This window comes from Nipponia nippon, unplaced genomic scaffold (genome assembly GCF_047370975.1).
Source record: "Nipponia nippon isolate SJK-2023a ecotype South Korea unplaced genomic scaffold, ASM4737097v1 scaffold_3, whole genome shotgun sequence".
NCBI classification, from domain to species: domain Eukaryota; kingdom Metazoa; phylum Chordata; class Aves; order Pelecaniformes; family Threskiornithidae; genus Nipponia; species Nipponia nippon.
The window spans coordinates 1,738,326-1,763,977 of record NW_028262347.1 but is presented as its reverse complement, the minus strand read 5'-3'; the positions used below and the strand labels follow the sequence as shown (position 1 = coordinate 1,763,977).

Genomic DNA, 25,652 nt, shown 5'->3' with positions numbered 1-25,652 from the left:
GCTTTTTTAATACTGACAGAAGAGCGAACATATTTGGCTACAAATGTACAAGTACTGAAGGGGGACAGAACAACTCTGTAGTGGTGGAAATGTTTGTAGGGACAGTATTTCAGCATGAAAATAGAAGTGGATATAGAGAATGAGCCAGACCAGTGACTGACTAGAGTAAAATGCGGTTTAATGAAGAATGATCAGAACAACTCCCAGAAATTAGAACAAAAGAAGAGATGGGAACAACAAAGAAAACAAGAGCCCAATAAAACATGAGGAGAAATAAAGGTATCGGTGAAAGAAGGGAAGAAGGTGGTCAGGAGGAAACATTTGAAGGAAGATAATTATCACTGCGTGTAGATTAGATATCAAAAGAAGGCTAAATGACAGGAATGAGTGCAACAGCAATATGCACCAGGTGATAACTAGAGGATTTGCTCAGGAATAGAGAAAGCAAAAGCACTCCGTGTCAAAGTTCATGTCTAATGATTATCTCTTTTATCAAGAGGGAAAGTTGAGCCAGGAGTGCAGGTTGGATGGAGAAATGAGACCAGGAAACTTTGGAATTAATATCAGCTGTGTCATCACCCACCATCGTGGCTGAGCATGGGCGTCGGCAGAGAGCGAGATGCTGCTGAGGAGGATGTTTTGAAAAGCAATTTTGAAACATGGAGTGGAAACCATTAGACTTATTTGCCTTGAGCAGAAAGGGACTGAGTTAATGGAAAACACCATTTTATCTTCCCAAAGTAATGTGTTTGAGTGCCTGACCAGCTGAATGCCGTTACCGTGAATACGATGCAGACCTCTTTCTCAATCCAGTGGAAAAAACTTCTCTGTTGTAATCTGGACGTGTTAGATGTTTTCAAGAACAAGCGATAAGACATTCAGTGTAGAAAACATACATCTTGGATTCTTTTACTTATCATGGATATTTTGTTTTCTCTAGAAAATACCAGCCTTTTTGCTCTCATGACTGTTCTCTGTTCCCATAAGTGGGATCCAGGAGACCATGCTATTCAGAGGGAATTGCTTTCTGATCAGTGGGGAGTATCAAGCTTCTCTGAAGCTAATCAGCAGGTTGTCTCTCTTCTACTCAGACTAAATGATGGAGCAGCTGAACTTCTTTGTATTTAGCAGTGAAGGAGAACGAGGGATACTGTTACCTTTCTCATAGACTAAGCTTGTCAGGGCGGTGTAGAAAACGAATTGTAGAGTAAAGAGGTTCCTTGCCATTTGAAAAGGTGCAGGGCCTTGGTCTTTGGTCGTTCTAGGCATGTCTGTGGTTCGAGTCTTGTTTTCAGTGGATAAGTTTACTAAAGCAGCTCCCATTCTTCCTTGTGCTGCTCGTTTCTCTCCCTTTCCTGTCTCTAAGAGGCCACGGGCAACTGAACCAGTTATCTGTTTGATATTAAAATAGCCCTGCCAGAAGAACATTCACTGCTGAGGAAAATCTCAGAGGAATTCTGGTCCCTGATCAGAAGGAGCCAAAAAAGACAGCAAAAGAAGCAAAAGAACCAGAGAGGACAGGGAAAGGCTCGGTAGCATAGCTCAGAAACAAGGTCTGCAGATTTTTCTAAGTAAAACTCTTTTGAATGAGTCTTGGATGGATAATGAAAGAAATAATGAAAAAGATAATATTTGATTTTTACTGTGTTTAGGGAAAAATTATTTTGTGTAATGTTTATTAACAAACCACATGGCATAAAAGAAGCAATCACAATTATACTCATTATCTCCTTTTAGCAAAAACAACTGGCAAGAGACCACATTTTACTAACTATTGAGGCTAAAAAGAAGTAACAGTGACAAGCGTGTCTGAAATATTAGATCGAGGAGACAAAAATTAGCCTGTGCAGTCAACTGTTGTATTTTGTAAAGATGCTTGGACCTGGCTACAAAACAAGCTACTGTTTACACATGCAAGGCTTTTGATAAATAATTAAGGGAAGTTTCTGCAAACTAAGAGTATAATAAACCTGGCCTCATAAAGTCACTGCTGTAGTTACAACTGGATAAATAAAGAGTGCTTTAGCTCTGGCAGCTGTCAGGCCAGGACATCTCAGAATCATTATTTTTATGGAAATAATCACATGAGAGAAAGGAGGGATATTAGGTTAGGTTATGGTCCTTTTCACAGAGAGAGAAGAAAATGTATATGCACAGCCAGGGGACCACATCCAAATTGAGAATCAAATGACTACTGAGAAATGTGTGTGCAGGGAAACATAATGTCTTATGTTCTTTAGTCCAACAAATTGATACTATCTTTTTTTTAACAAGTTGTTCCATAAGCTGTGGAATTAATGAAAGCCAGTGTCATACAGAGTCGCATCCTTTCCCTGCAGCACTCCGCAGTTCAGCCTGCCTCTCCCTTGTCTTTTCCCAGCACTAACCATAAGCCTTCCCAAAGTCCTGCAGGACAGAGTTCTTCTTTCCCCCAACCCCAGCGTGCGAGGCAGCTGCAGACTTGCCCCAGCATCTGCCAGGCACACGCAGATCCGCCAGCCATCGCATGGCCGCTGCTTTCTGCCAGGCCAAATGGATCAAGGCTGAACTCCCCCTGCCTTTGCCTCAGTTGGGAAGTTAATATGGTCGCTCTCTACCTAGCTGCCAACTTTCACAACTCTGAAAGGAACTGAACATCTTTGAGGTCTTTTATCCTTCACTCAAATTTGCATGAAATTAGCTAACCAGTTCGAAAGTTGCTTATAGAGGACTGAGAAACTAATAGCATAGTTGCATGCGCCTTATATCCCTAGGAAAGAAGGCTAAAAATAGAAGAATCTGTACTGAGATACTGAGGAAAATGACTTACTGACAGCAAAACTTTCAGCAACCACCTGTAGGCTGGAAAAAAAAAAAAAAAAGGCTCTGCATATACCATTTACAACAGAAACTGAGAACATCTGAGCATTCCTGGAATCAACAGTCATGTTTGGGGTAAGATAACAGATGTGGTTCCTTCAGCTGTACAGAAACCATCCGAAACTTTGTTCTGAAACTTTCTTGCTGTACATCAAAACGATTATTCCGTAATTGCTGCCTTCTAGCTTTTTTGAGATTTTTTTTAAGGAGAAGAAAATCCTCACTGTGAAGCAAAGAAGTTTTAAACTGCTACCTGTTTGCAATTTGAGAAGTGCAATAGGAGGATGGAGTCTTTTCTAGTACTGCTAGAGTAGTAGTATCTGGGACTGTCTGAAGTGCTGGTAAGGGAGTTTTCTAGAGGGGCCTCAGTTAATATACTGCTCAAACACCTCAAGGGAAAGTCTTTAAAGTATTACGTTGTTTGAGTTACCCGCATCTGTTTGTAAGTGGAATAAACTTATTAAAATAGAGGTTCCCTCCATTCCTGCGAAACTGGCATTTCAGCCCCACAGCTGCTCTGCAGAGTGCTGTGAGGCCAGCAGTTTTTATCAGCGTGAACTGAAACCCATGCTTTCTGGCTTTCCAGAAGATACTCTCACTAAACATGGCACATCTCAATAGAAGTACCGTTTTGTGACAAATTTGGGATGAGACACAAATATTTAAGTGAAAAGGTGTACCTTTCCCTAGTTACTTTTTTACACAGAGGTTCTTTCTGTATAGAGGTATATCTCTAGGAAGTATAACTTCTGGTGGTGGTGGAAAGAAATAGTATTCAAAAATAACAGTTTATACCATCCTCTACCACACAGACATTCAGGTAAGAATTTGTATTTCTATTCTCTACCTCAGTAAAAATAGAAGGTACTGAAAAGCTGTGGAAACCTTATATGAACCACAATTTAAATATATAATGTAGAAAAATGTACATCATTGGGTATGTACAGGTTATTTTTTTTCAACATAAACATTGTGGGAAAGAGACACTTGGGGGGGGGGGAGTTTTGAGCCAAATACCCAGGGCTTTTCTGAGTTTCTGATTTTTTAATGATTTATTCATTCCCTTGTCCCCTTGAAGAAACCCTTACCTTCATGACCGTAGTTTATTAAAGACTAAAAGGATTTGATAGTACTTCTTTTACATACATACTTAGTTGTTGGGGAATTAGGTTATTTTCTAAATCACTCTAAAACAGAGAATACTGGAGGAATCAAAAAGCAAGGGGTTTAATATGGTTAACCAGAAAAAAACACTCCAGACTCTTTCAGTGGGAGGTCACCATGTGAAGGAAGGAAAAAAGGAACCAGCAGTGCTGGAGAAGCGTCCCTTGCGTCAGGATACAGGACACCACACAGAGGTACAGCTAAATTCCCAGGACCCTGGCCTGAGGGGGAAATTGCACATTTGGTAGAAAAATATGAGACAAAACATCACAGAGAAAATCCTGAACTTTCCAGCTAGTCCTGGGCGCTGGACCCTAGTACATGCTGAAAATAGTAGTATTTATACTGCATTTCTGCTACTTAAATATTTAACAGACCCTTCAGATGTCTGCCATCTCTAGTTGGAGTTTGTTCATTTATTTGTGTTTATTTAATCTGTAGTTTATGTACTACCAGTAGGCTCTAGGGAACACAGGGAAATGCTAGGTGCCATTTTTCAGAAAGAGCTAAAGTACAGATGCTGAAATGACTTGTCCGGAGCTACAGAGCCCTCCCGGTTCTGGGATCCCTAAAGGCAGCACCATGCTTCCATTATAGATGGTATGTCTCTGTTTTTCATGCCTTACTGCTTGGAGAGGCTTTATTTACTTTTAAATAACTTTTTAAACAAGCACAAACACTGTGAAGACATCTGCAGCCCATAATTCTGTTTGTCTTTTTTAGATTTCTGTAGATACATCAGAACAGAACATCCAAAGTATGTCAGACAGAAGGCCTTTCCTCAGCAGAGAGAGAGTGGAGATGGGCAGGAGTCAGAGGTGAGTTTATGAGTTGGTTTGTGGGGGGATGTTTTTGTCCTTTAAAAGAAAAACAGCAAAGGAAGCATTTAAATCAAGGTGCAGGAAGAAAAAAGCTTAAGCAAATGCATGCGCTTTAAAAGTTGTTCTGGTTTATTTTGAACAAAAGCATATTTGAAAAGGTGAGCGGGTTTACTAAGACTATTTCTTTGAAAAACACCTTTTACAAACTACGTTAAGGAAACATTGTCCGTTTCATTCCACAGCAATAAGCACAAATCCTGTCATAACAAATACTTGTGGTTTTATCACTTGTGTGCTTGATATATCGATAACATTATGGCCTAAGTGCTTGCCTGCGCTATATTAACACATGCTGCTTTGACAAAAGCCAAACTCCTGGTTTCATGGCCAGGGGGAGTTTAGATCTAGGATTCCCTGTGCTGGACTGATAAAACTTTGTAGAGAAAGATCATAGTTTGCAGGCTCTGTCATAATACTTAAGAAAGTACTGCGAAGCCCAGCCTGACTTTGCAGTGCGGCTCTCAGGCAGGGCCGCTGGCGGAGGAGAAGGGACTGTCAGCCTGCATGGTACCAAGGGCCGAGATTCATTCAGCGGGTCAAGCCTACAACTGCAACCAGACAGAAGGGTTTCCAGCCTGCCTTCAGCTGCCATCCTCATGCAATGCAGCTTTACCCAAGTGTAGCGTTGGCACAGACCTTATAGTTAGTTTACAGCTCAATATGCTATTCATTCTGAAAGTTAAGGACCACAGTGTCTGCTTTTTTCCTCATTTGGTGGCAGTAAATTGTTACCCGAAGCATTTTTCCTCCCTGCTTTAAGACTTGGCACAAACATTCCTCCAAATAACCAAAAATCTGTGTAAAAATTAGGTTATTTAATGTGGCATTTACTGTCTCCTCTGGGGTTAGAAGGGCTAAAGAGCAATGAAGAAAGCTATCTGGAAACCTAACATTGCAGTAATTATCCTTCAAAAACAATCAGGTGAAAAGAAATGTGGCAATCAACCTCCTCTACAGCTCTAAACACTGCACAGCTTACCGATCATTTTACTCTAATACAAATGGTAAGTGAATGGAGTGGTGGAGGAAAGTGGAGTGGTGAAAAGGTAATGGATTATTATCCTCGGTGAATGATGCAAAAAATTGTCAGTTGTGGAAGCAAGCCTCTCTAAGTTGGGTTATGCAATCCCAGCAGCAGCAATGCCAGCCCAGGGACAAGAGGTAATATCGTCTCCTTTGGCCGAGTCAACCTGTCACCTCTGATTGAGACTGTCACAGACAGTGCCATGTATTTCTTATTTTCAGCTTCATTAGGGAAGCAGGGCAGCTTGTTCATGGCAGTAGGGTGTTTGAAGCACATTATCAGACAGCCATAACTGAATAAATGAAAACGAATTAGGCACAGCATGGGGCATTCAGGAGAGATGAAAACCTGTCACAGTTGAGATACTCTTACAACAAACTTACGTGCGTGAACCAAGCTAAGAGACAGACCTGGACCCTGAGCTCTCGTCCACTGGTGTCAATCTGCAGTAGAGACCGGATAAGCTCACTCTTGACGCTGCCACTAGCGTGACGCTGGAACCTGGTCCGTGGCCTCTGTGCACATCCATTGATAGTGTACAGTCTCCAAGAAGTCACAGGAAAGGGATGACCTCCAAAAAGATGGCAGTTGCATACTCAGGGGTGTCTGGATAGATACAAAGAGGCTTGGTCTCTTTGGAAAGACTGTCATTGTTTTCCAGCTGGGCTTAAGAACACCCAGGTCCAAAATAATCTTTCCTTCCTCAGCCTGTAGCTTACTGAGGTGGGACTGGGGGCAGGTGAAGGTGTCACTCTCACTGGTAGTGCAGCAGCTCCTCCCAGCGAATGGGCTGGGAAAACACCTCCCGCTCCAGCCAGAGTTCATAGGAGTAGTGGAAGTCCTCCGGGAGCTCCAGCCGCTGTCCCAGCACGCTCTGCAGGCAGTTGTCCACCGGCGCAAACTCTGAGTCTTGAGGTTTGTCGTATCTCCGGCTGTTGAAGGCTTCGATGTTGGCTCTCAGGGTGCATTCTTCAGCCTGGAAGTCCCATGGTCTGGCATCAATATCTACATTGAAGAAGAAATAAGACCAAAGTATTGTAGAAAAAATAACTCGGATAAGGTTTGGGCAAAAGAAAGGATGAAGATTTTACAGCAACCATGGGCCTGAATTGACCAGAGTATTAGCCACTCAGTTATTCCTAATTATTATTCCTAATCAATTCCCATTATGTATACATTTTAATTTAAGGTATTTAAATGAAATATGTTAAAATAACTTGTAAGTTAAGCAGAGTCAGAAAACTTCCTATAGAAATGCCATTATTTCTGCTCTGTAGTGTGCTTAAAGGACTCTCTATAATTACCAAGCTCCTGCTTTTTTCAGAAAAGCCCCACCACTTTTACTGAAAATCTCCACAGATGTCTGAAGCAGAGATCAAGATTTAATGCATATAGCTAAAAATTGGTGAGCTTATTGTGAGCTACTGAAAACAAAGGTTTTTTTAAATTTGGGCAAATTTACTTATGAATGATGTTGAAAATCTAATAACCGGCTGTAATAACCACGATATTTTAAACATGAAATATTATGTAAACATGTAACGTGAAAAAAAATAGTATTCTGGAAGTTGCTCTTTATCTAAATCTATATGAAATAGTCATTCGTTCCATAAAGGTTCAGTAAATTCATTGGCGAAGCTCAGCAGTGCTCAAGGGAGGGAAAAGTCCAAGCTGAGTATCAACCCAGATATACATAGATAAAAATAAACACTCCAGGAAAAACCCTTCCAGATCGTGTCTCTGAAAGCCAAGTGCTTCCCTGGCAAACTGTCCAGGTCAAGATGCAGTCTCTAAGTAGTGAACTGTGCAATCCAGCATTGCATTATGTTGCTGATTAACTCTTTTGAGGGCAGTGGGAGACACACACCACTTTATCCTTTGCATCTGTCTTAAAATAGCATTATTCTCACTATTGCCATGTAAATTCAGTTGTTACAGCAAACCCTTGCTCCAGGGCAGGTGACATAGGTAGTTGTCTTCTCCTGCTGTTCTGGAGTGCTCGAGCTATTTAAGTCACCCAAGGCGGGCAGTATCCCATAGCTGTATCCCATTAGTGTCATAACGAAGCCCTGCTGCTGTATTCAATCCCGCAGGGAACAATCAGCATGCTGAGAAAGGCAGCAACAGGACAGAAATCCCCATAAAAGAAAGGAAGTCCCCAGTCTTCCAGCCTTCCTGCTCTTTGGTTTTTGGGGGAACTCCATTAGCCCTAAAGTGAAATTAAAAATAGCGAGGCTAGTTTTTGGTTCTTCTGAATTAGTGTCATAGCGGTATCATGACTATCAAAAGCGTAACAAGTCTTCAGAAAATAGATTATATCTTTTACAGTTGAACACCCTAACATAATTATAATGCCTTTCTCCCTTGTAAAAAAAGTTAAGATGTTAGGCTTTTACTTCTTGCCTTGTTTTCTTTTGAAACAGGAATGCTGCCCAATTTTTCTACTTCATTCTCATTAATAAGATACACGCAGAGCAAAAATTTAAGACCGTGTTAGTAAGGCAAGAAAATATTTTAATACTTTCTCTTCTTGTCTTAAGCTTGGGTCAGTTGTTGCAGCAACTGGGTCTTCTTACAAGGGAATAAGAGTATGTGGTCTGATGCATCCCATGGATTAATACATGAGGAACATCAGAAACTTCATGACATCCCTCAAAAAATACAGATTTAGACTACAGGAGAGCTGTTTAAACAGACCAGCACACCTAGTCTGTGCTTCGGCTTACGGATTCAGAGTATCCACCTTGCCGGGTTGTAACGCTGTTGTTTCTCAGGTGTGAGCTGCAGAGCTATCAGTCAGACTTTCACTCCACAACCATCCTAAGCATGCAGATTTGATGTGGATACCAGGGCAGCTTAATGGGTCAATGGTGAAAGAGATTTGGGAATGCAAAAGTGCAGGCCTGGGCTTGGTGGAAACTCTTGTCTTGGAGACCCGAGCTGATCATGTCCCATCCCGATCTGATTATTCCCACCTTTAGCCTCATGCGATCAATTTGTTCCCTCCTGATGGCGCTGAACAGACCCTTAAAGCTTCTGAAATAATCCCCAATACCGACCCAAACAAGTTTATGGGATCCTAACAGGTCATAGGACAAAAAAATGTCAACCTGTGTACCGATTTCAACTGCGCACACAGAGGGGATGCTTCCCTGGCACTACTCACCGTTGCCGTAAGCCCAGTCATCGTTCATGCGGTGCCGCACCTTCTGGTAAATGGCAGACATGGTTTTCATGTTGCTTTTTCTCCACTGGCGCCCCAGGTATTTGGTTTGGATTTTCAACAGTTTGAGGACATACAGCTGCATCATGGCCTGCTTCACCTTCAGTGCTCGTTTCAGTATTGGGGCCGACTTAAAGACGACCAGCATCTGCCAAGGAATCGACACAACTTAATGCAACGTGTTCAAGAAAGCAACACAAGTACTGCCTCCGCAGCCTTGGGCACTAACACCTGGGCCATGTACGGTAGAAACCCCAAGCAGGCAGAGCAGGAGCGCTCAACATAACCAACGCTTGCTGCAGGGGGCTTGCGGGACATAGAAATAAGTAGTATTTGCAGAAGATAAAGTATTTCTATATTTAAGGCTCAATCTGTGAAAGAAAAATGGGCAGCTTATGAAGCAGCAGAAGCCCCAGCACTGCCAGGAGAAACTCCCAACAGGAAGGCTGGGCTGAAGCTGCGCAGCGTAGAGCTGGGGACACGCTCGAGGTGCAACGCTGGCAGCCCACGGCTGGTCTCAGGGAGACGGGACATCACCTTACCATTGTCCTTGAGTGTTTCCACTTGGTCAGCTTGTTGAGGATCCTCAGCAAGTTAATGCAGGAGAATAAATTTCTCCAGCAGAACTGGTTGTTGTCTCCGGCTTCCTGCAAAGCAGAGAAGGAAAAGCGTAACCCTAACAGCAGCATTCAACAGCACTGCCACAGAGATATCCTTGTGCAGAAAGTCTTTCTTTTCACTATCTTCACAAGTCTTATTTCCGATGGAGAGTGAGCAGCGGAGCTACCTCCTTGCTTGGGTTGTCATCATGCTGCTGAGACACCAACAGATTCTGAGGAAAACCATTCTGAAAGACTCAGAAGTAATCAGCAGTTTAATTTGCATTTAGGATTAGAGTAAGAGCTAAGATAAATCCCATTATTCCGTCATGGAAAATATATATTGTGATAGATTTGTATTCGTTGTTTACAGTCAGAGAGCAAATTACAGCCTAGTGATCACCACTGCTTAGAAAACAGTTTTTGTTAATTATATAAATTAATTCATAAATTACCACATGCTTAGAGGACATATTACAGACAAATAAAAGGAAATCACATAACAACACAGGATGACAAACAGCAGCATTTGTATCAGGAGGACAAGACTTCTCTGTAACAAAGATCCTCTTCAGCTTAAGTGCAGCTGATATATTAAGTATTAGCTAAATGTAAGCACCCCCAGCTCCAGCTTGATAAATATTGCCCGTGGCACATTTGAGCAGTAATTCCACCACTACAGTTGCTTGCTTTATGTTTGAACAGCACTGAGCACAGCAGAAGTGTCCCACAAATAACCTATTTGGGGATGAGAGCGGAAACAAGTGCTGCTTAATTTATAAGCCACTTACAGCAAGCTACAGCCCTAACAACTCATGGCAAAAACTGCAGCTTGGTGCACGATCCAGGTTCTGGGCATCCTCAGGAGTAGTTTGGGGATGACCCCAGGGAGCCCCTTCAGTCAGAGTGTCTAATCCAGCTTTGAAACTAGATTTACCCAAGAAAATGCCACTGGCATAATACCTTTGTTCCTAAAAGCAAGCACCATCATTTCAGTAAGCTGGTAAAATGCTATCGTATGTATCATTTTGAGAGGCCAACAAGAAAGTGCTTCTGACTTATTTAATTCTGGAATTTGGTAAAGAGCCACTCTGAGCAAATGCACTTTTCTACCAGTAGAGGCTACGTCTGTGCTGGAGGCTCGTGCACACACAGCGGAGCTTACACAGCAGAGCGCAGAGGCGGGATGTCACCGAGATGTCACTGAGGTGCTTGCGGATGCTGTGAGCAGCTCCGAGGGTACCAGCTCAGGAGCAGTGCCCGTGCAGTTTCATATCCGTGCCCAGTCCTAATCTGCTCCCTCTGCACCAAGTAGTTTTTCCAAAAAGACCCCAGTGGAATAAGCTAATATCCATTTCATAGGCAGCTGGATTTATTTTTGTTGCAAATCTGATGTTGTCTCTATAGCTTCAAGTAAGTGAGAGTTTTTCCATCAGATTTACGGAAGGAGGGAACAGGCTAAACAGACTTTAATCCGCCTTTTACCCCCCGTCTCCTGTTACCCTCCCCATGGCACCATGACACGGTGCAGCAGGGTCCTCTGCAGCCCCCTCCCCAAACACAGGGAGCTGGAGGGGAACGACAGCCCCGTGACAGGAGAGGGGAGATGGGGACCAGCAAAGAACTGAAGAACCTGTCCCACAACCAGATGGGCGAAGCCCCCGCTACCTCGCCAGGACTGCAGCCACTCCTGATTTACACCATGTGGGGACAGCAGTTACCCCACTGCCAAAGGGTCCCTCCTCTGGAGACAGCACTGCGGAACTCATCCTGGTTTTCCGTGGAAGTAAACCAACACACTCTCCTGCGTTCAACCCACTGAAAGCATAATCATCTGTTATAGCTGCTAAGAAATGTGTTACGGCTGGGATGTTAAAATCAGTGCATTGGAGTACTGGGAAAAAAAAAAAAGCTAAAACAACGCATAAAATGTTTGCTGAAGAAACATGCATACGTGCAAAAACGTATTCCTCTCAAGTACCAGGGCATTAATTCCTATTAAATCCTTACATTCATGGGTATCCTCCCAAAGACGAACACACGTGGTAAAATTCAAGTTGGTTTCTGCATATTTTCTAATTAAATTACTCCTCTTGTGAGGCTAACAACTGTGTCTGCTGGAGGAAAGTGATGAGGCACTATCATTTAACGCGACAGCTCCCAAACTGGGGAGCAGCCCCTACTGGGCAAGGGTAACTGGGAATATCTTCCCTAAAAAAGTTCAGTCTTCTCCTACGGCCATAAAGTTTAGCGTGAGCGTAAGGATTAGCATGAGCCATCGGCGCGCTCAGCGACGTGTCGCTAGATGTCCCCATCGGGCCAGGATACGGTCGGTGGGAGCCTGGCAGGGCTGGGTGGACACCGACCCTGGCCAGGGCACCCAGCCTTCAGCAAGTAGCCCATGGACCAGCGCAAAACAGGGGACTGATCCCGTTGATAAGGAGGGAGGCAATGTCCAGGAGCCGTCACCCCGAGCAGGCACTCAAAAGGAGGCAAGAAGCGCTGGCGGAAAGGCACGTGGGACAGTGGTGGAGGACCGAGCCAGCACGCCGGCCATGCGTGACCATCCCACACCCGCCTGCCCGTGCTCCACAGCAGGTTTTTATATAAATTTGATCTGGCACAATCAACTCATGGCAGGAATTTGCATCACAGTGGCACATCAGAAATGCCGTGGCTACAGATCCAATAAAACCAGTTTTGCTGTCCTGGCCGACCACAGCCTTGGAGGGATTTGTGAGCAACTTTGGCTCGTAGAAACTAGGAAAAAATCTTTATTTTAATGATTTTAACCTTTACACAGCTAAGGAAAACAACATAGGCTTAAGATTTTAGCAGCCAGGTAACGTGAGATCATCCCTGCCCGGACTGGTTTTGGTCAGGCTCCTTCTTAATGATTCCTGTATCATTTAGGGTCTCCCTTCCCTCTGATCCCCCTCACTGTTAACCCCAAAGCTTGTCCCTGCTCTGCGCCCTGTCCGAGTCCAACCTACTCTGCATTTGAATTACTGCAGTTATGAACCTGCCAGCATTAATGTCTCATCTGTAGTCCGTATATTCACACAGCCCATCGCGCTGGCCGGTCTCCATAATACTTAGGCTGTTCTCCATAAGGAATTTGGTTCACTCCTTAATCTACAGGCATCTTACAAAATGCAAGTGCTGAGAGCAATTTAAACCTGGGAGGCAATGGCCTCTGGGCAAATCCTTTTTAAAAGCAGGCTCTCTCGTTTGGAGAAGCAGAAGGGAAAACTCTAAACCCAACTATTTTTATGAGGTGCACAACGCCAGCAGTGCCTCCTCCCCATAGCTGATTGCGAGTTGGAATAGTGATGGGAGGAATTTTCCAAGTCTGGAGGGGGAAAAAAATAAGTCTAATTTTGGAAAGGTTGGGGGTACAGAAAAAGAAGACAGAAAAAAAAACCAAAATCCTTCCTCACCCTCTGGCATGCAGCAATAGTTGTTACAAGGACACTTTCTATGCAGCTTACCAGGCTTTCTGCAGTGAGCTCGGGCAAATCATAGACTGTACAATGCGGATAATCCAGGACGGAGATGCTGTGGAAGATAGGAAAGAAGGGACTCATTAAGAACCAGATAAATATGAAAGCAACTTTTTAAGATGATCTACGTGATTATGCCCAGCAATCTGTAATGTCTTCCTTCCCTGTGCCTGGGGTTTGAATTGCAATGGCAGCACTGCCTTATGCAGCAAGTAGTTTGGATGGGCAGCAATCCTGTCTCCAGCAAGCCACGTTGGGGCACGTGAACCAGCCCGCAGCCGGTGCCACGTGCCTCCCTCCTGCATTTCCGACTGCACAGACCCCATCCAAATGGGCTCCCAGCCTCACCGCTGCCTCGCGTCTCAGCTTAATGGAGCACATCGATTCCTCTTGGCTCCAAAGTGCATCCTGAGTGCATTAATAAGGACTCGAAGGATTTGGATCCATTAAGACATGACAGATTAGTTATTCATATGCATATTTAAAAAAAGGAAAAAAAAAAAACCAACCAAAACCCAACAAACCAGATCTTAGGTTAAAATGGAGACATCTGATTACAGCAAGAAGATTCGCAACAAGGGCATCAGGTCTTCCGAAGCTCTCCAGGCCTATTGCCTTTGTAAAAGTAGCCAATAAAAAAAAAGTATATATATACATAATGTAGGTATACATACATACACACACACTGAGACTCATTCTAAAATGAAGTATGCACTATCACACAGCTTCAGTTCTTGTGTTCCCACTTGTTTGCTATTTTTTGTTTTTAAATTCAGCAGCTGAGCAACAAGGTGACTTGTAATGATCACTGAGTCAGAGGCAACCCAAGGTGAGACCTGAGGTCGGGAGATCCCCTAAAACAGGCTTTGTTTAAAGCATTTGGCCCAGGAAGGGCTTGTCTGACCACAAGGACAGATGCTCCTCCCCATCATAATCCTAAAGCTGGAAGTGCCATGAAGATCCAAGCAAGAGAGCTCAGGGGGAGCCAGCTCGGGCCCAGCAGCCCCACAGCTCATTTGCCACAAGTCGTCATTGTACTGGCATCGCTTCTGATATTTCCCGTTGCAGCATCACTGGACTTGGGTCCATACACCTGAACATGACCAAAGGCCACAATCCTTTTTTGCAGGGCAGTGCCTGACGTTGTTCACCACTATCTGACAAAGGGGTACTCTGGGCTGGACAGAACAGCTAAACCTCCCTGGATCAGAGCATCCAGCTGCAAACCCCACCTCATTTCACAGGAGCATATCCTGCCTGTGAAACCTCCATCAGAAAGCAGAGGAGGGAGCTAAGTGCTCCTGGGCTACGTTTCCTCCTCACTTATGTGCCTTTAAAGCACAGGACCAAAACTGGAAATGTTTAACAACAACAGAATTAATATATTACTGTCTATTTTTCCACGTGTGCCTTCTCACACATACACAACCATACCATGCAGGACCCAGACCAGCTTACACATGTGGCTCAAGAGCAACAAAAAGAGCATCAAAAAGCAACAAAAAGGATCTTTTCATCATTCCAACAGCAACATCCCCTGCGGCGCTCCCCTCTGAACGGGGAAATCCTACCCAGTCCTACTGAGTTGTGAGAGAGTTGTGCTCTTTCAGTTCTTACGCTGATTTGCGGTAGTCCAGCCAGTCCCTATACAGACTCAAAACGGTGCTAGTGCCTTTCTCAAATCAGAAGTAAAAGACAGTGACAATTACGCAAAACCTGAAGAAGTCAGGAAAGCTGACTTATAGCTATAGAAGGTGGAAAAGACCTAGAAGACTCCACCCCATCTAGCATTTTTGAAGCTGTGGCCCACAGATGCCCAGTGGCACTGGGCTGCTTTCCAGGAGTCCATGTAAAGGTGAAAACAAGCCTACCATCAGCAAGGGCGACAGGTCTATGTGTATTTTAGTAGTCCAGTGAGAAATTGGAAACTGCCCATGCAGTCCTCCTCATTAAGCAGAAGGGACTTGCTCCCCTCCAGCATATTCCTGTAGTGGAGAGCATACTGCCCCAAAGCTGTGCTAGGGACCAGAGGTCACTTGGTCCCAACACATATTCATGTGTTAGGGTTCGTCATGCACAAAGCCTCCCTGCTCCATCATCTCTCTCTTCCCCAGAAGTGGCTGTACCTGTTTTTGGCAGTGATATAAGACATGATGTTTTGGTTGAAGAACTTCAGGATCAGCGGGATGCAGTTGGCAAACACCAAATGTTGGGACACGTACTCAAACTGAGGAAGAGAAGTGAAATGGGTCAACGTTAGCTGGAACAACTGGGAGCATCATCTGGGAATGGAAAGCCATTTCCAGCCGAAAGCAAAGCAGTCTCGATGGTTTGCTCTAGACACGTTGTAGACCATCTTCACCTTGCAGAAGTCTGCTGTATAAAGCTTGCATCATATACAGCAACTCCCACCAGCTGGAAAACTCTATTTGCCATAGACTGGACACACAAACTTTATGGCAGTAGTTTAGGAATAGCTGCACCTAATGACTGCGGTGTAGCTTTTTAAGATAAAAATCTGTGACAAAACAGTATGTGGGGAAGAGGGAAGGAGGAGATGTAGCTATTACATGAGAAAATACAATAATTCCTATTGTTGTCACAAGCTAACCCCAGTCTGTTTTCAAATTTCAACTGAAAAAGTACCCTTACCTTCATACATGCTTTTAATTTCTCTCCCCCTCTAAACATTAAATGGTCTGGGTATGTACGGCTGCATAATACAACAGATCTCTACTGTCCTCTAAGGAGACAGACACAAATAGCAGCAGTATCCTATCCTATCCTATCCCATCCTATCCACGCCTCTCACTAACGTGCAATCAACATCCCAAATCTGAGAGTGAAAAACCGGTTTGTTCCTACATGTCACATCTCAGCCTGGTACAAGCTGTCGACACTCGGTATGCCACCGACAACACACTGCCGCCGTTATTTGCAAGTGAGTAATCGGCAGTCCCCGCTAGCCGGGATCTGAGATGCTCTCACTGCTTTGAAATGCAGCTGCCAGCAGCTAATATGTTTTACAGGATTGGACCAAAGATAATGCTAACTTGCTGAGCTGCAATCATTTGATGGTGTTTCTTTGTTGGCATAAGAAACACCAACTCTCGACAGAACCGAGACAAAAAAAAAAAAAAATTATCTGTGTTGGTGTGCAGGTCTGTGCAGTTGCTGCCTCACCGATGCAGCAGCTGGCGAGCACAGGGTGACCCCCAGCAGAGCCTGGATCAGCCGTAGCTCTCTGCTACCCTCCGTTGACGCTGGAAGCATCAGCTCAGCCCCCGCAGTGGTTTTTGGGGTGGTCCTTGAGATCAGCTTTGGCACCGAAAGAGATTATGGCTTACCCGAAATCAAGACACAAAAGCAGAATCGGGGGGGAAACCCCACAGCTTTCTCCAGACTTAGCACCAGACTGCAAGGGTCCTCCTGCCACGGAGGAAGAAATGAAAGGAGCCGTTTTGGGGGTGAAGCAAGAAAAATTAGTGAAGGGACTTGAGGGGACCCAGAACAAATGTAGGATTGTAAGGGGTTTCGTTTCATTTTATCCAATCCAATATATGGATTCATATTTATCCTCGGATAAATATCCTCAGATAAATATCAGTGGGCTTCATAACACAGATGGATTTGTACCATGCTGAAACCTTTAAAAGAAAAAAAAATTAGCAAACACTAATTGTTTGACTTGCAGAATGGGTGGAGAACTGGGCCCAGACCACAGCTCAAATCAGTCCTTCGTCTTTTTTTTTTAATCAAGGAAAGCCCTCATGTGCATGCAGTTCGATTGGTGCCATGCAGATGAAACAAAAACCAGATTGCATCTAGGACCCAGACCTCCAGGCTCTGTTGAAACTGGAGCCCCAAGAACTTGATCCTGCTGAGGGACAGAGGACCAGATTAGTTGACCTCGTGAGGTCCTACCCAGCACTATTTCTGGTCATTGGAGATGAGACAGAGCAAAAGAGGGTCTTGCCTAACCCCCATCCCCTTTCCCCTTCTGCCAGGGAGGCTCGTGCTTGTGATACCTCCTAAATTTTAACCTGATCAGCTGCAGCGTGAATTTTTCCAGAAGTCTGAAAACTCCTTCCACGTGAGTGGAAACAATCCTGTCAAAACACAGAGATATATTGCAGGCAGGTTATCCCCGCCTGAGTAACCCTATACAAATCCTGGCTCAGGGCTAGGGTTCACCGCTACGGAAAAGCAATCTGCAGCTCCTCATGGAAACCCTTCCTGGAGAGATCTTTTAGGAGGGGGTCTATCAGGACACACCAGTTTCAAGACCAGTTTGGCAATGGCTGACCCCTTCTCTACACTCACCTGGTAGATGTGGTTCAGCTTGAAGTGCTTGAGGAGCAGCAGCAGCAAAGCTGAGATGCTCTTCACAATGATTTCTTTGTGTCTGTTCACATCAATCCCCAGTTTCATGCTCTGAAGAACGGTGATGCTGGGTTGGAGGGAAAGAAGGCAACAGCACAGCGGGTGTGGGAGCAAGAAGGACTAAGGGACTGTTGAGTTCTTATTCATCTGGACAGGCTCTACAGAAACAGAGACCTTCGATTCCCTCTGGGACACCCATTTCCATCCCCTCCTGTCTGGTGACACCAAAGTGCATTAAAAAAGGGAAAAAAAAGCTGATTGCCCTCCACCAGCAATCCTGGGGGAGTGGTATGAAGGACACCTACCATATGCTCATGTATCTTTATGATTCGTGTCAATTAGCATGATTTTGTGATTTGTGTCACTTAGCTAGCAGAGCACAGCGGCTGCCGACTGCGCTCAAATTGTTACGCTCCCGAAAAACTGGCGTTCACATCCTTGGCTTTCACCCCTCTGCCCTGGCAGCAACAGTGGCTTGCACCTATCCAAAGAGACGGCCCCAAATCTGGAGCCCCCCGAACCTATTGGCAAACCCCAACTCTCCTGCTCGGTCCAAGACTTCATGGCAAAGCTGGGATGGCTGGTGGGCACCTCCTCAAGGACTTACGGCATCTCTTCAGGTAACACGTCTGCCAGGATGTTGATGGAGTCGGTCTTGGCTTTAGAGGTGGGTGCTGCAGCAAGGAGGATCTTCAGCAAAGCTATCTGCAGGGGAGGACAGGCGTGGAAGGATGTTCCCAGGAAGGGGCATTCCTTCCTTCTCCTTCACTTGCTGAAACCGGACAACTTCAAGCCAACTCTACAGGGTTTCACCAGCCCGAGCTCTGCTCACCATGAGGGACTGCCTATGCCAAGGCTCAACCTCTCCTTTTATACCCTGGACAGACAGGCCAAGTGTGGGGAGCACGGGAGCTCTGTTTTAGCCTTAACTTAAGGCATCATGAGCACCTGAGCTCTCATAGTATGGATAAAATAATGCAAGGGACACCTGGAGCTTAATGCATTTAAATCTGTGTTTGTCCCTCCCTATGGACAGAGTGCACGTGACCCAATTAGCATCTTAGAATCACAGAATGGTTTGGGCTGGAAGGGATCTTAAAGATCATCTAGTTCCAAGCCCCCTGTCATGGGCAGGGACACCTTCCACTAGATCAGAGTGCTCAAAGCCTCATCCAACCTGGCAATGTAGCTGAATTTCAGGACAAGCATTGTAGTCTTTTGGGAATCTCCTGGGGCCATGGGAAGGCTGCAAGAGATGTCCCTGTAAGGAAGGTCATAACCTACAGACTCTCCACAGTTTGCCTAGCTGTTGAGAGCACAGCCAGGTTGTCAGAGACCTGAAGGCATTAGCACCTTGTTTGCTGAGCCATGTAAAGCACGATGATGGTTTGGTTCCTGACCCAGCAAGCCATCGCACTCGGAGATCAGCGCGATATCATAATGGAAAGTTAATCTCAGCAAGAAAGACAAAGGCTCAAGGGACCAGTGAAGTCCATAGGTTGTTTCTTGAGGTGAGAAGTGAAGGTGCCTGCATCAGTGTGCAACAACTTGGTAAATACTACAGCTCACGCAGCTCAAGAGATGACACGGGGCCATCCCCGACTGGTTCCCCTCAGTGTCTGGAGGGCAGGAGCCAGTTCTGAGCTCCCACCGATGTGGAGGACTTTGTTCCTTCTTCCCAGTCCTCCGCACACATCCTGTTTTCCAACCACTGACCTATCTCCAACCATTTGACTGTGTTCCTGGGTACCTACACCCCTTGATCCTCTGAATCCCTCCTCTTGGACTGTACTTTCCACCCAACTCTGCTCTGGATTCCCACCAAAATCTCACCATTCAAGTCCTGAACATGCCTCAGCAGCCCTGTGCTGAGCTCTGCAGCTCACAGATTGGCATCACTCCCCACTCAAAAGCTCTTCTTTACTTTTAAGAAACGTGGGCTTACCATATACTGGGGGAGATTGTACAACATTGCTCGATACAAGATCTCACAAGGGGTTTCTTGGACTTCCTCTTCCCCCTAGCACAGAGAAACATTAGAAACAAGGGGAAATTAAGTATTTCCAGTCGACACACTTGAGATATGTGAGTCACCTCCATAAAACCCAGCTTGAGGACTTAACGATGGACATAGCTGCATGCTGACTGAAGGAAACTCCAAGCCTTTCTCCACTGCTACAGTTGCTCAAGATATGGACTTCTAGAAAAAAGAGCATCCAAGGTGTGTCCCAAGGATCACAGAGAATGTATGGCTTTCTATGACACCTTGGAAAACTTTCACACATTATCTAGTGATGGGGAGCAGCAACTTCTTACCAGAGACATGGGGCACTTCTCCAGCTCCTCCTCATTCTTGATCTGGACGTCTGAGATGGAAACATACTTGTGCTGGCAAAATACACAGACAGAGGCAGAGCAATATCACAACTGAAGGATGAAACACAGTCAGCAATGACAACGTTTGCTGATTTCAGTAATATCTGAGTTAGGTGTATAGGTCCCAGCAGATACATGGAGAACTCATCTTTGTGTGGGACATCCCTCTGTCCCTGAAGCCCCTCATACATCATGCCTTTGATTACTTCCACCTGCTCCTTCTAGGATCTCTCTGTAAGTGAATGGAGAGGGACAATTGCCTCCAAAAGGCAATCCAGACCTTAGATAGGGTCAGTTGACCTCTGGAGGTGTCTCACTCCATACAGAGAACTGCAGGAGCTAAGGCTGGCCATGCTTCCCCCCTGGGAGCAGCACAGGTCTGGGTATGTATGTCCAACTCAAATCTGGAAGTGTATCACCTTCAAAGGACAACATGGCAAATGCTCACCAGGACTCAGCAATGTTACACCTCGGATAAAGGGCAAGTCCAAATGCTGGACAATCTACTTGGAATTGCAGCAAGGACTCAGTTTTCCATTTTTTTGCCCCAATTCCTGCAAGAAGCTCCAGAAGCTTTTCCTGTGACAACTAACAAGAAGGGACCCTGTTACTCCCTCCAGTAACTGTTTCAGCCAGAGGTTAGACATGAGGATCCCACACTGCACGTAGTGGATATCCAGCACCTCTCAAGCTGTTCAGACCTTGGCTGGATTCATCAGATTGACGTCCCAAGGCAGAGAGAGCAAGAGCTCAGACTGAACATGTTGCTGTACATCAGCTGAATGAGGAGCAGAAGACTAAATTGATGTGAAACATTTACTGTGGGCTGAAAGCATACATCTGAGGCACTTGAAACTCGTTATAAGTGCTGTATCACAAGCTTATGTGTATGAGACCTGATGCCCTGCAATTCCGCTATGGCCCTGGTGATCTTGGCCAATGATTTCCTCCCTTCCATGAGATCCCCACGGATCCAATCCCACCTCAGAGCATCTGCTGAGTGCCAGGGAGAAAAAAATAGCAAGGGATGAGGTTAGACAAGCTGACTGATGCTCAGCAAGGCTTTCTGGGCTGCTTCACCCAAATGCCACGCATGGAGTCACCATCTTACCTGCTTCAGTGTCTTCACGCTTTCATGGATGGGCCGTGGTAGCCCTATCAGGGTTTCGGTGTCTCTGTGGGGGATGAAAGAAGGCAAGTACGAAGCTGGGAAGAAGATCTGGGTTTAACACTTCCATGTCATACAAGGTAAAAGAGGGAGCCTGTAGTCTACTGAATCTACTGAATGCATCCCACATGGGTCAGGAATTGGGAGAGGTGTTGGCGTGAGCTGCCCACCCTGCCGCCTCCTCCTCAGCAACGCCTGCACAAGAGCGGGGCGATGTCGGGATAAAGAATGGGGATGAAATCAGGTCTCTCTATGGAACCAGCTTGAGCCCAACACCACACCTAAAACCGAACATACCCTGCTGGGCCCGTGCCAGGATGACTCTGCATCCACAGCTTGATTTATTCACAAACTGGGGAATTTGCTGTGGATACCAGATTGTCCCAACTCCCTCCTGCATCAAACCAGTCTCTGGCTTGGGCCAGGGGTCACTTATTCTAGGCTAGGTCTGATTTTTAATAGAAAGAGGTCCTTGGAGACCAGCATCTCCAAGAATATGTTTTTATAACACCGAGTGCACTGCTGCAGCCCCAGCAAAATCCAGTGCTGCGCCACATCGTCCCGAGCATGCCTTAGGCTGGTTGAATTGAAAAAAACCTAAGCTCTGTGGACACCTCCCACCAGTTAAATTGCACTGATGGGAGCCATGAGACAGGCTTCGTTGGACCTACACACATAACACTCACTGTCCCAGTGTGAATCCGATGAATTTGTTCCTGCTTGCTTCCAGGAAATGTTCAATGTCTTTCTGTCTGATGGAGCAGCAGAGAAACAAAAACAAGGAGAAGGTTGGAAAATAGACATATAGCAGAACACAGCCTACATTGCTCAGAAAGGACAGCAGTGTGGGACCAGCAGGAACCTTTGAGCTTTCTAGGATTGTTTTCTAGATTAATAGCAGCAGGCTAGAGCCACCATTGCTCTCGTTGGTTGGGAGCGACGTAAACCAAAACCATTTGTATTTGCTGTGCAGCTCTATGGGAGTGTGCAAATAAATGGAGAGGAGTTCTCTATGACCAGCACCTTTTTATCCACCTTCTGGGCTCCTAGCACATGCATCTTCAAGTAGCATCTGCTCGCTTTGAGTGAACAAGTGTTGTCTCCGCAGTCTGGCAGAGCACGTGCTGCTCTGAGAGAGCAAGCTGACATCTTGTCCACCTTGGGCATCTTTCATGAGAGCTGGTCAGGGTCTCAGCACTACATTAGGACATGAACCGTAAGCCAAGGCTCTCACAGGCAGAAAGAAACCCAGCTGGATTTCCAGGCTCCAGCCAAGAAAAACAACAGTCATTTGATTTCAAAGCTGAGAGCATTAAGTTACGTGGAGTACCACGGCACCGCGTGCGCGGAGACCCATGTGGGAAACCAGTTCTTGCAAGGAGTGCTCTGGATAGGCACACTTAACCCCATCACTGCTCCTGCATCAAAAAGATGTATTTGCTCCTGTGTTTTAAAGATACTGGATTAAATCCAGGCTTCAGATCAACAGCAAAAAAACTCACATGGATTAGAGGGAAAGGGGCAGAGGTTTTCACCCTCTTTTCCTAACGCTCGCCCATATCATGTGTAGCAGAACTGGTCTTAGGAAGGGAAGACACCAACTTCTTTATCCTCAGATGTTTTTCTCCAATTTTCCACCTTAGAGCAAGGCCACTCAAGAAGGATTCATCTGGCAACACGAGTCCCACTGAACAAGCAAGAGGCAATGTCATTAACCAGTTCCCAAGATGATTAGTCTAGGACCTTGCCCTACTGAGATCCATTGGTGCCGGCTGGGAAAGCTGACCCTGCTCCCACAGTGCTCCAGCACAAGCCTCCTTCCCAGTACAACGTGGGATGTCCCAAATGGGATTGCCACTTATTGGCCAAGCTTGGCCACACTTGGTTTGTAAAGCCTGGGAAAGAGCTCAGCTAAACCCAGTCCAGAAAGGACCAACCGAGACAAAAAAAAAGAAGTGGAGTCACTTCAGTTCAACTTGCCAGAGGCCAACAAACTTGCCACAGACTGACATTCAGTCTGCAATGAACTCCAGGACAGGTAGGACTGGGGAGGATGGCAATGACACCAGATGGTGTTACCTGACTTTGGGGGCCCAGGGGAGCCCTTTGGGGAATGACACCCTTTCGATAGGTGGGCGCTGAGCAGGCATTGCAGGGATAATCGCATCCCGCTCCATCAGGTCCAGTTCCCCCTCGATCCCGCTGTCCACATCGTCGTTCTCCTCTTCGTCGACTCCTGCTTCGTCATTCTTGAAGGGGTCTCTCTCGTTGTAGATATCCAAACTGTCTTGCTTCACCAGGGGCTGCAGCAGAAGGGGAAGGAGAAATTCAAGTCACTCTGTGGATTTTATTTCCCTCCCAGCTGCTGGCACCAGGACCCTCCATCCTGGAAAGATCAAGCTCGCAAATGTTCCTCAGGTGAGGATTTCCCTCCTAGCTGTTGCCACCAAAGCCTGGACAAGAAATAACCCCCTCTGTACCTCTAGCCTTGCTGCTCTAGGAGGTGTGACCCCATTTTCCATCTTAACTTTTGGAGCCGCCATCCCACATCTCTCCCCTAGCAAAAGAGGCATTTTCATCCTTGGACCATAACACAGCAACTCCATGAGTCAAGCTAAAAAAAGACAAGCTTGCTGTGAGTGGTTTGCTCCTTGGTGCTTATCAGCCCTTTGCCATAGGGTCAGGATGTCCTCTTGCCTCCTCCAGATCAAAAGCATCACAGGGCTGATCTCCCACAACCAAAATTGGTGGATGAAAAACTGGACATGAGCTGGCAATGTGTGCTCACAGCCCAGAAAGCCAACCGTATCCTGGGCTGCATAAAAAGAAGTGTGGCCAGCAGGTTGAGGGAGGGGATTCTGCCCCTCTGTTCTGCTCTGGGGAGACCCCCCCTGGAGCCCTGCATCCAGCTCGGGGGTCCTCAGCACGGGAAGGACATGGAGCTGTTGGAGCGGGGCCAGAGGAGGCCACCAAAATGATCAGAGGGCTGGAAAACCTCTCCTATGAAGAAAGGCTGAGAGTTGGGGTTGTTCAGCCTGGAGAAGAGAAGGCTGTGGGGAGACCTTATTGCGGCCTTTCAGTACTTAAAGGGGGCTTATAGGAAAGATGGGGACAGACTTTTTAGCAGGGCCTGTTGCGATAGAAATAGTTTTAAACTAAAAGAGGGGAGATTCAGACTAGATATAAGGAAGAATTTTTTTATAATGAGGTTGGTGAAACACTGGCACAGGTTGCCCAGAGAGGTGGGAGATGCCCCATCCCTGGAAACATTCAAGGTCAGGTTGGACGGGGCTCTGAGCAGCCTGATCTAGTGGAAGATGCCCCTGCTCACTGCAGGGGGGTTGGACTAGATGACCTTTCAAAGTCCCTTCCAACCCAAACCATTGCATGATTCTATGAAACTGGAAAACACAGGAGCACTTGGGAGGAAAGGGAAACACGCTCCCGAGCACAGGCTGGCTTCTTGAAGAGATGATGGTCCCCACTGGAAAAGCATCCTGGGCTGTGTGCCAGGAGGATGCGCCCACTCTTACCCTCCGGCTGCGGTGACCACGCTTCTGCTGCTGCTGCTCCATGAGCTCGATGGAGTAGGTGGGAGGCGAAGCGGCACGCATGCTGCGCATCACCTGGATGCTGTCCTCCGGCAAGGGTGGCAGCCCCAGCTCCTCCCGCTTCCTCACCTTCATTGCCTGCAGGGCTTCAAATCCACCCAGCGTGAACTAGGGACCAACAAGAGAGGTGAGAAAGCAGGGAGCAGACATCCCACCTGGACTGCATGGCTCTTCTGGGCTTCCAGGGGAGAGGCAGTTAGAGGCCATCAAACTGGAGCATTGAGGATGAAGACACCACATCACTGGTTTGTTCTCCACACTTCTCCCCCACCCCACATCCTCTGCATGGCTCAGCCCACCCTCGTCCGAGAAGAAACTGTTTGCCTTGTGTCAGCTTCCTGTGCCATCCTAAATAACCTCGTTATGGTTGGATTGAATAGTGGGGAACACCCAGGCTGCATCATCAGCACTATTCCCAAAATGCCCAGTTTCAGGTAAAAAAAAGGGTTTGCACCCACCAGAAGCACCTTCCAGAGCAGGAGCAGGACCTTCTTCATGGGAAAGTGTGGAGCGTGGCCACTGCAGAACTTGGTCACCATCGTGAAGAGCAGAAGAGCAAACGGCTCTTCTGTGTGCACGGGAAAACCTGGTGGAGAGAGAGACCAGGAGCAGGTTCAGAGCAGATCCCCCAGCCCTGAGGTCTCCCTGCTGGTCCAGGGACCTTGTTAGGGCACAATGAACTTTGTGGCTCACTCAGCTCCATCCTGAAGGTCTCCCGACAGGTTTTCCACTCGGGGGGATCCGCCTCCTGCTCCACACGGATGTTCTCCACCATCAGGTACATGACACTGAGCAGCACCCTGCCAGGACAGCACGGCAGGCAGGTGACACTGCCAGCCAGAGGCCACTTTGTCCCCAGAG

The 25,652-nt window shown here is 46.2% G+C and overlaps 1 protein-coding gene and 1 long non-coding RNA gene across 4 annotated transcripts in view; one reads left to right on the top strand and one right to left on the bottom strand.

The window, feature by feature from the left end:
• LOC148054479 (uncharacterized) overlaps positions 1 to 9,312 on the top strand; it is a 35,236-nt gene extending 25,924 nt beyond the window's left edge. The window contains exons 2-3 of the long non-coding RNA XR_015706688.1: positions 4,747 to 4,841; positions 9,192 to 9,312. This is a non-coding gene — a long non-coding RNA (uncharacterized LOC148054479). The remainder of the gene's footprint in view (positions 1 to 4,746; positions 4,842 to 9,191) is intronic.
• STRIP2 (striatin interacting protein 2) overlaps positions 1 to 25,652 on the bottom strand; it is a 35,098-nt gene that overhangs the window by 5,399 nt on the left and 4,047 nt on the right. The window contains exons 7-22 of one of the 3 annotated variants that reach the window (XR_015706686.1): positions 25,485 to 25,591; positions 25,250 to 25,377; positions 24,714 to 24,899; positions 23,260 to 23,483; positions 21,867 to 21,932; positions 21,124 to 21,187; positions 19,953 to 20,024; positions 19,582 to 19,656; positions 18,244 to 18,341; positions 17,577 to 17,703; positions 15,380 to 15,480; positions 13,242 to 13,308; positions 9,694 to 9,798; positions 9,095 to 9,299; positions 6,339 to 6,933; positions 4,754 to 4,880 (exon numbers count right to left, since the gene is read on the bottom strand). Coding sequence is in view for 1 of the 3 variants with exons in the window: in XM_087766743.1 (XP_087622869.1) it covers positions 6,683 to 6,933; positions 9,095 to 9,299; positions 9,694 to 9,798; positions 13,242 to 13,308; positions 15,380 to 15,480; positions 17,577 to 17,703; positions 18,244 to 18,341; positions 19,582 to 19,656; positions 19,953 to 20,024; positions 21,124 to 21,187; positions 21,867 to 21,932; positions 23,260 to 23,483; positions 24,714 to 24,899; positions 25,250 to 25,377; positions 25,485 to 25,591 (1,876 nt within the window). In the remaining 2 variants the exon portion in view is untranslated. Of the gene's footprint in view, positions 1 to 4,753; positions 4,881 to 4,950; positions 6,934 to 9,094; positions 9,300 to 9,693; positions 9,799 to 13,241; positions 13,309 to 15,379; positions 15,481 to 17,576; positions 17,704 to 18,243; positions 18,342 to 19,581; positions 19,657 to 19,952; positions 20,025 to 21,123; positions 21,188 to 21,866; positions 21,933 to 23,259; positions 23,484 to 24,713; positions 24,900 to 25,249; positions 25,378 to 25,484; positions 25,592 to 25,652 lie in introns of those variants that run through there. The other 2 variants (XR_015706685.1, XM_087766743.1) reach the window with 2 other exon arrangements.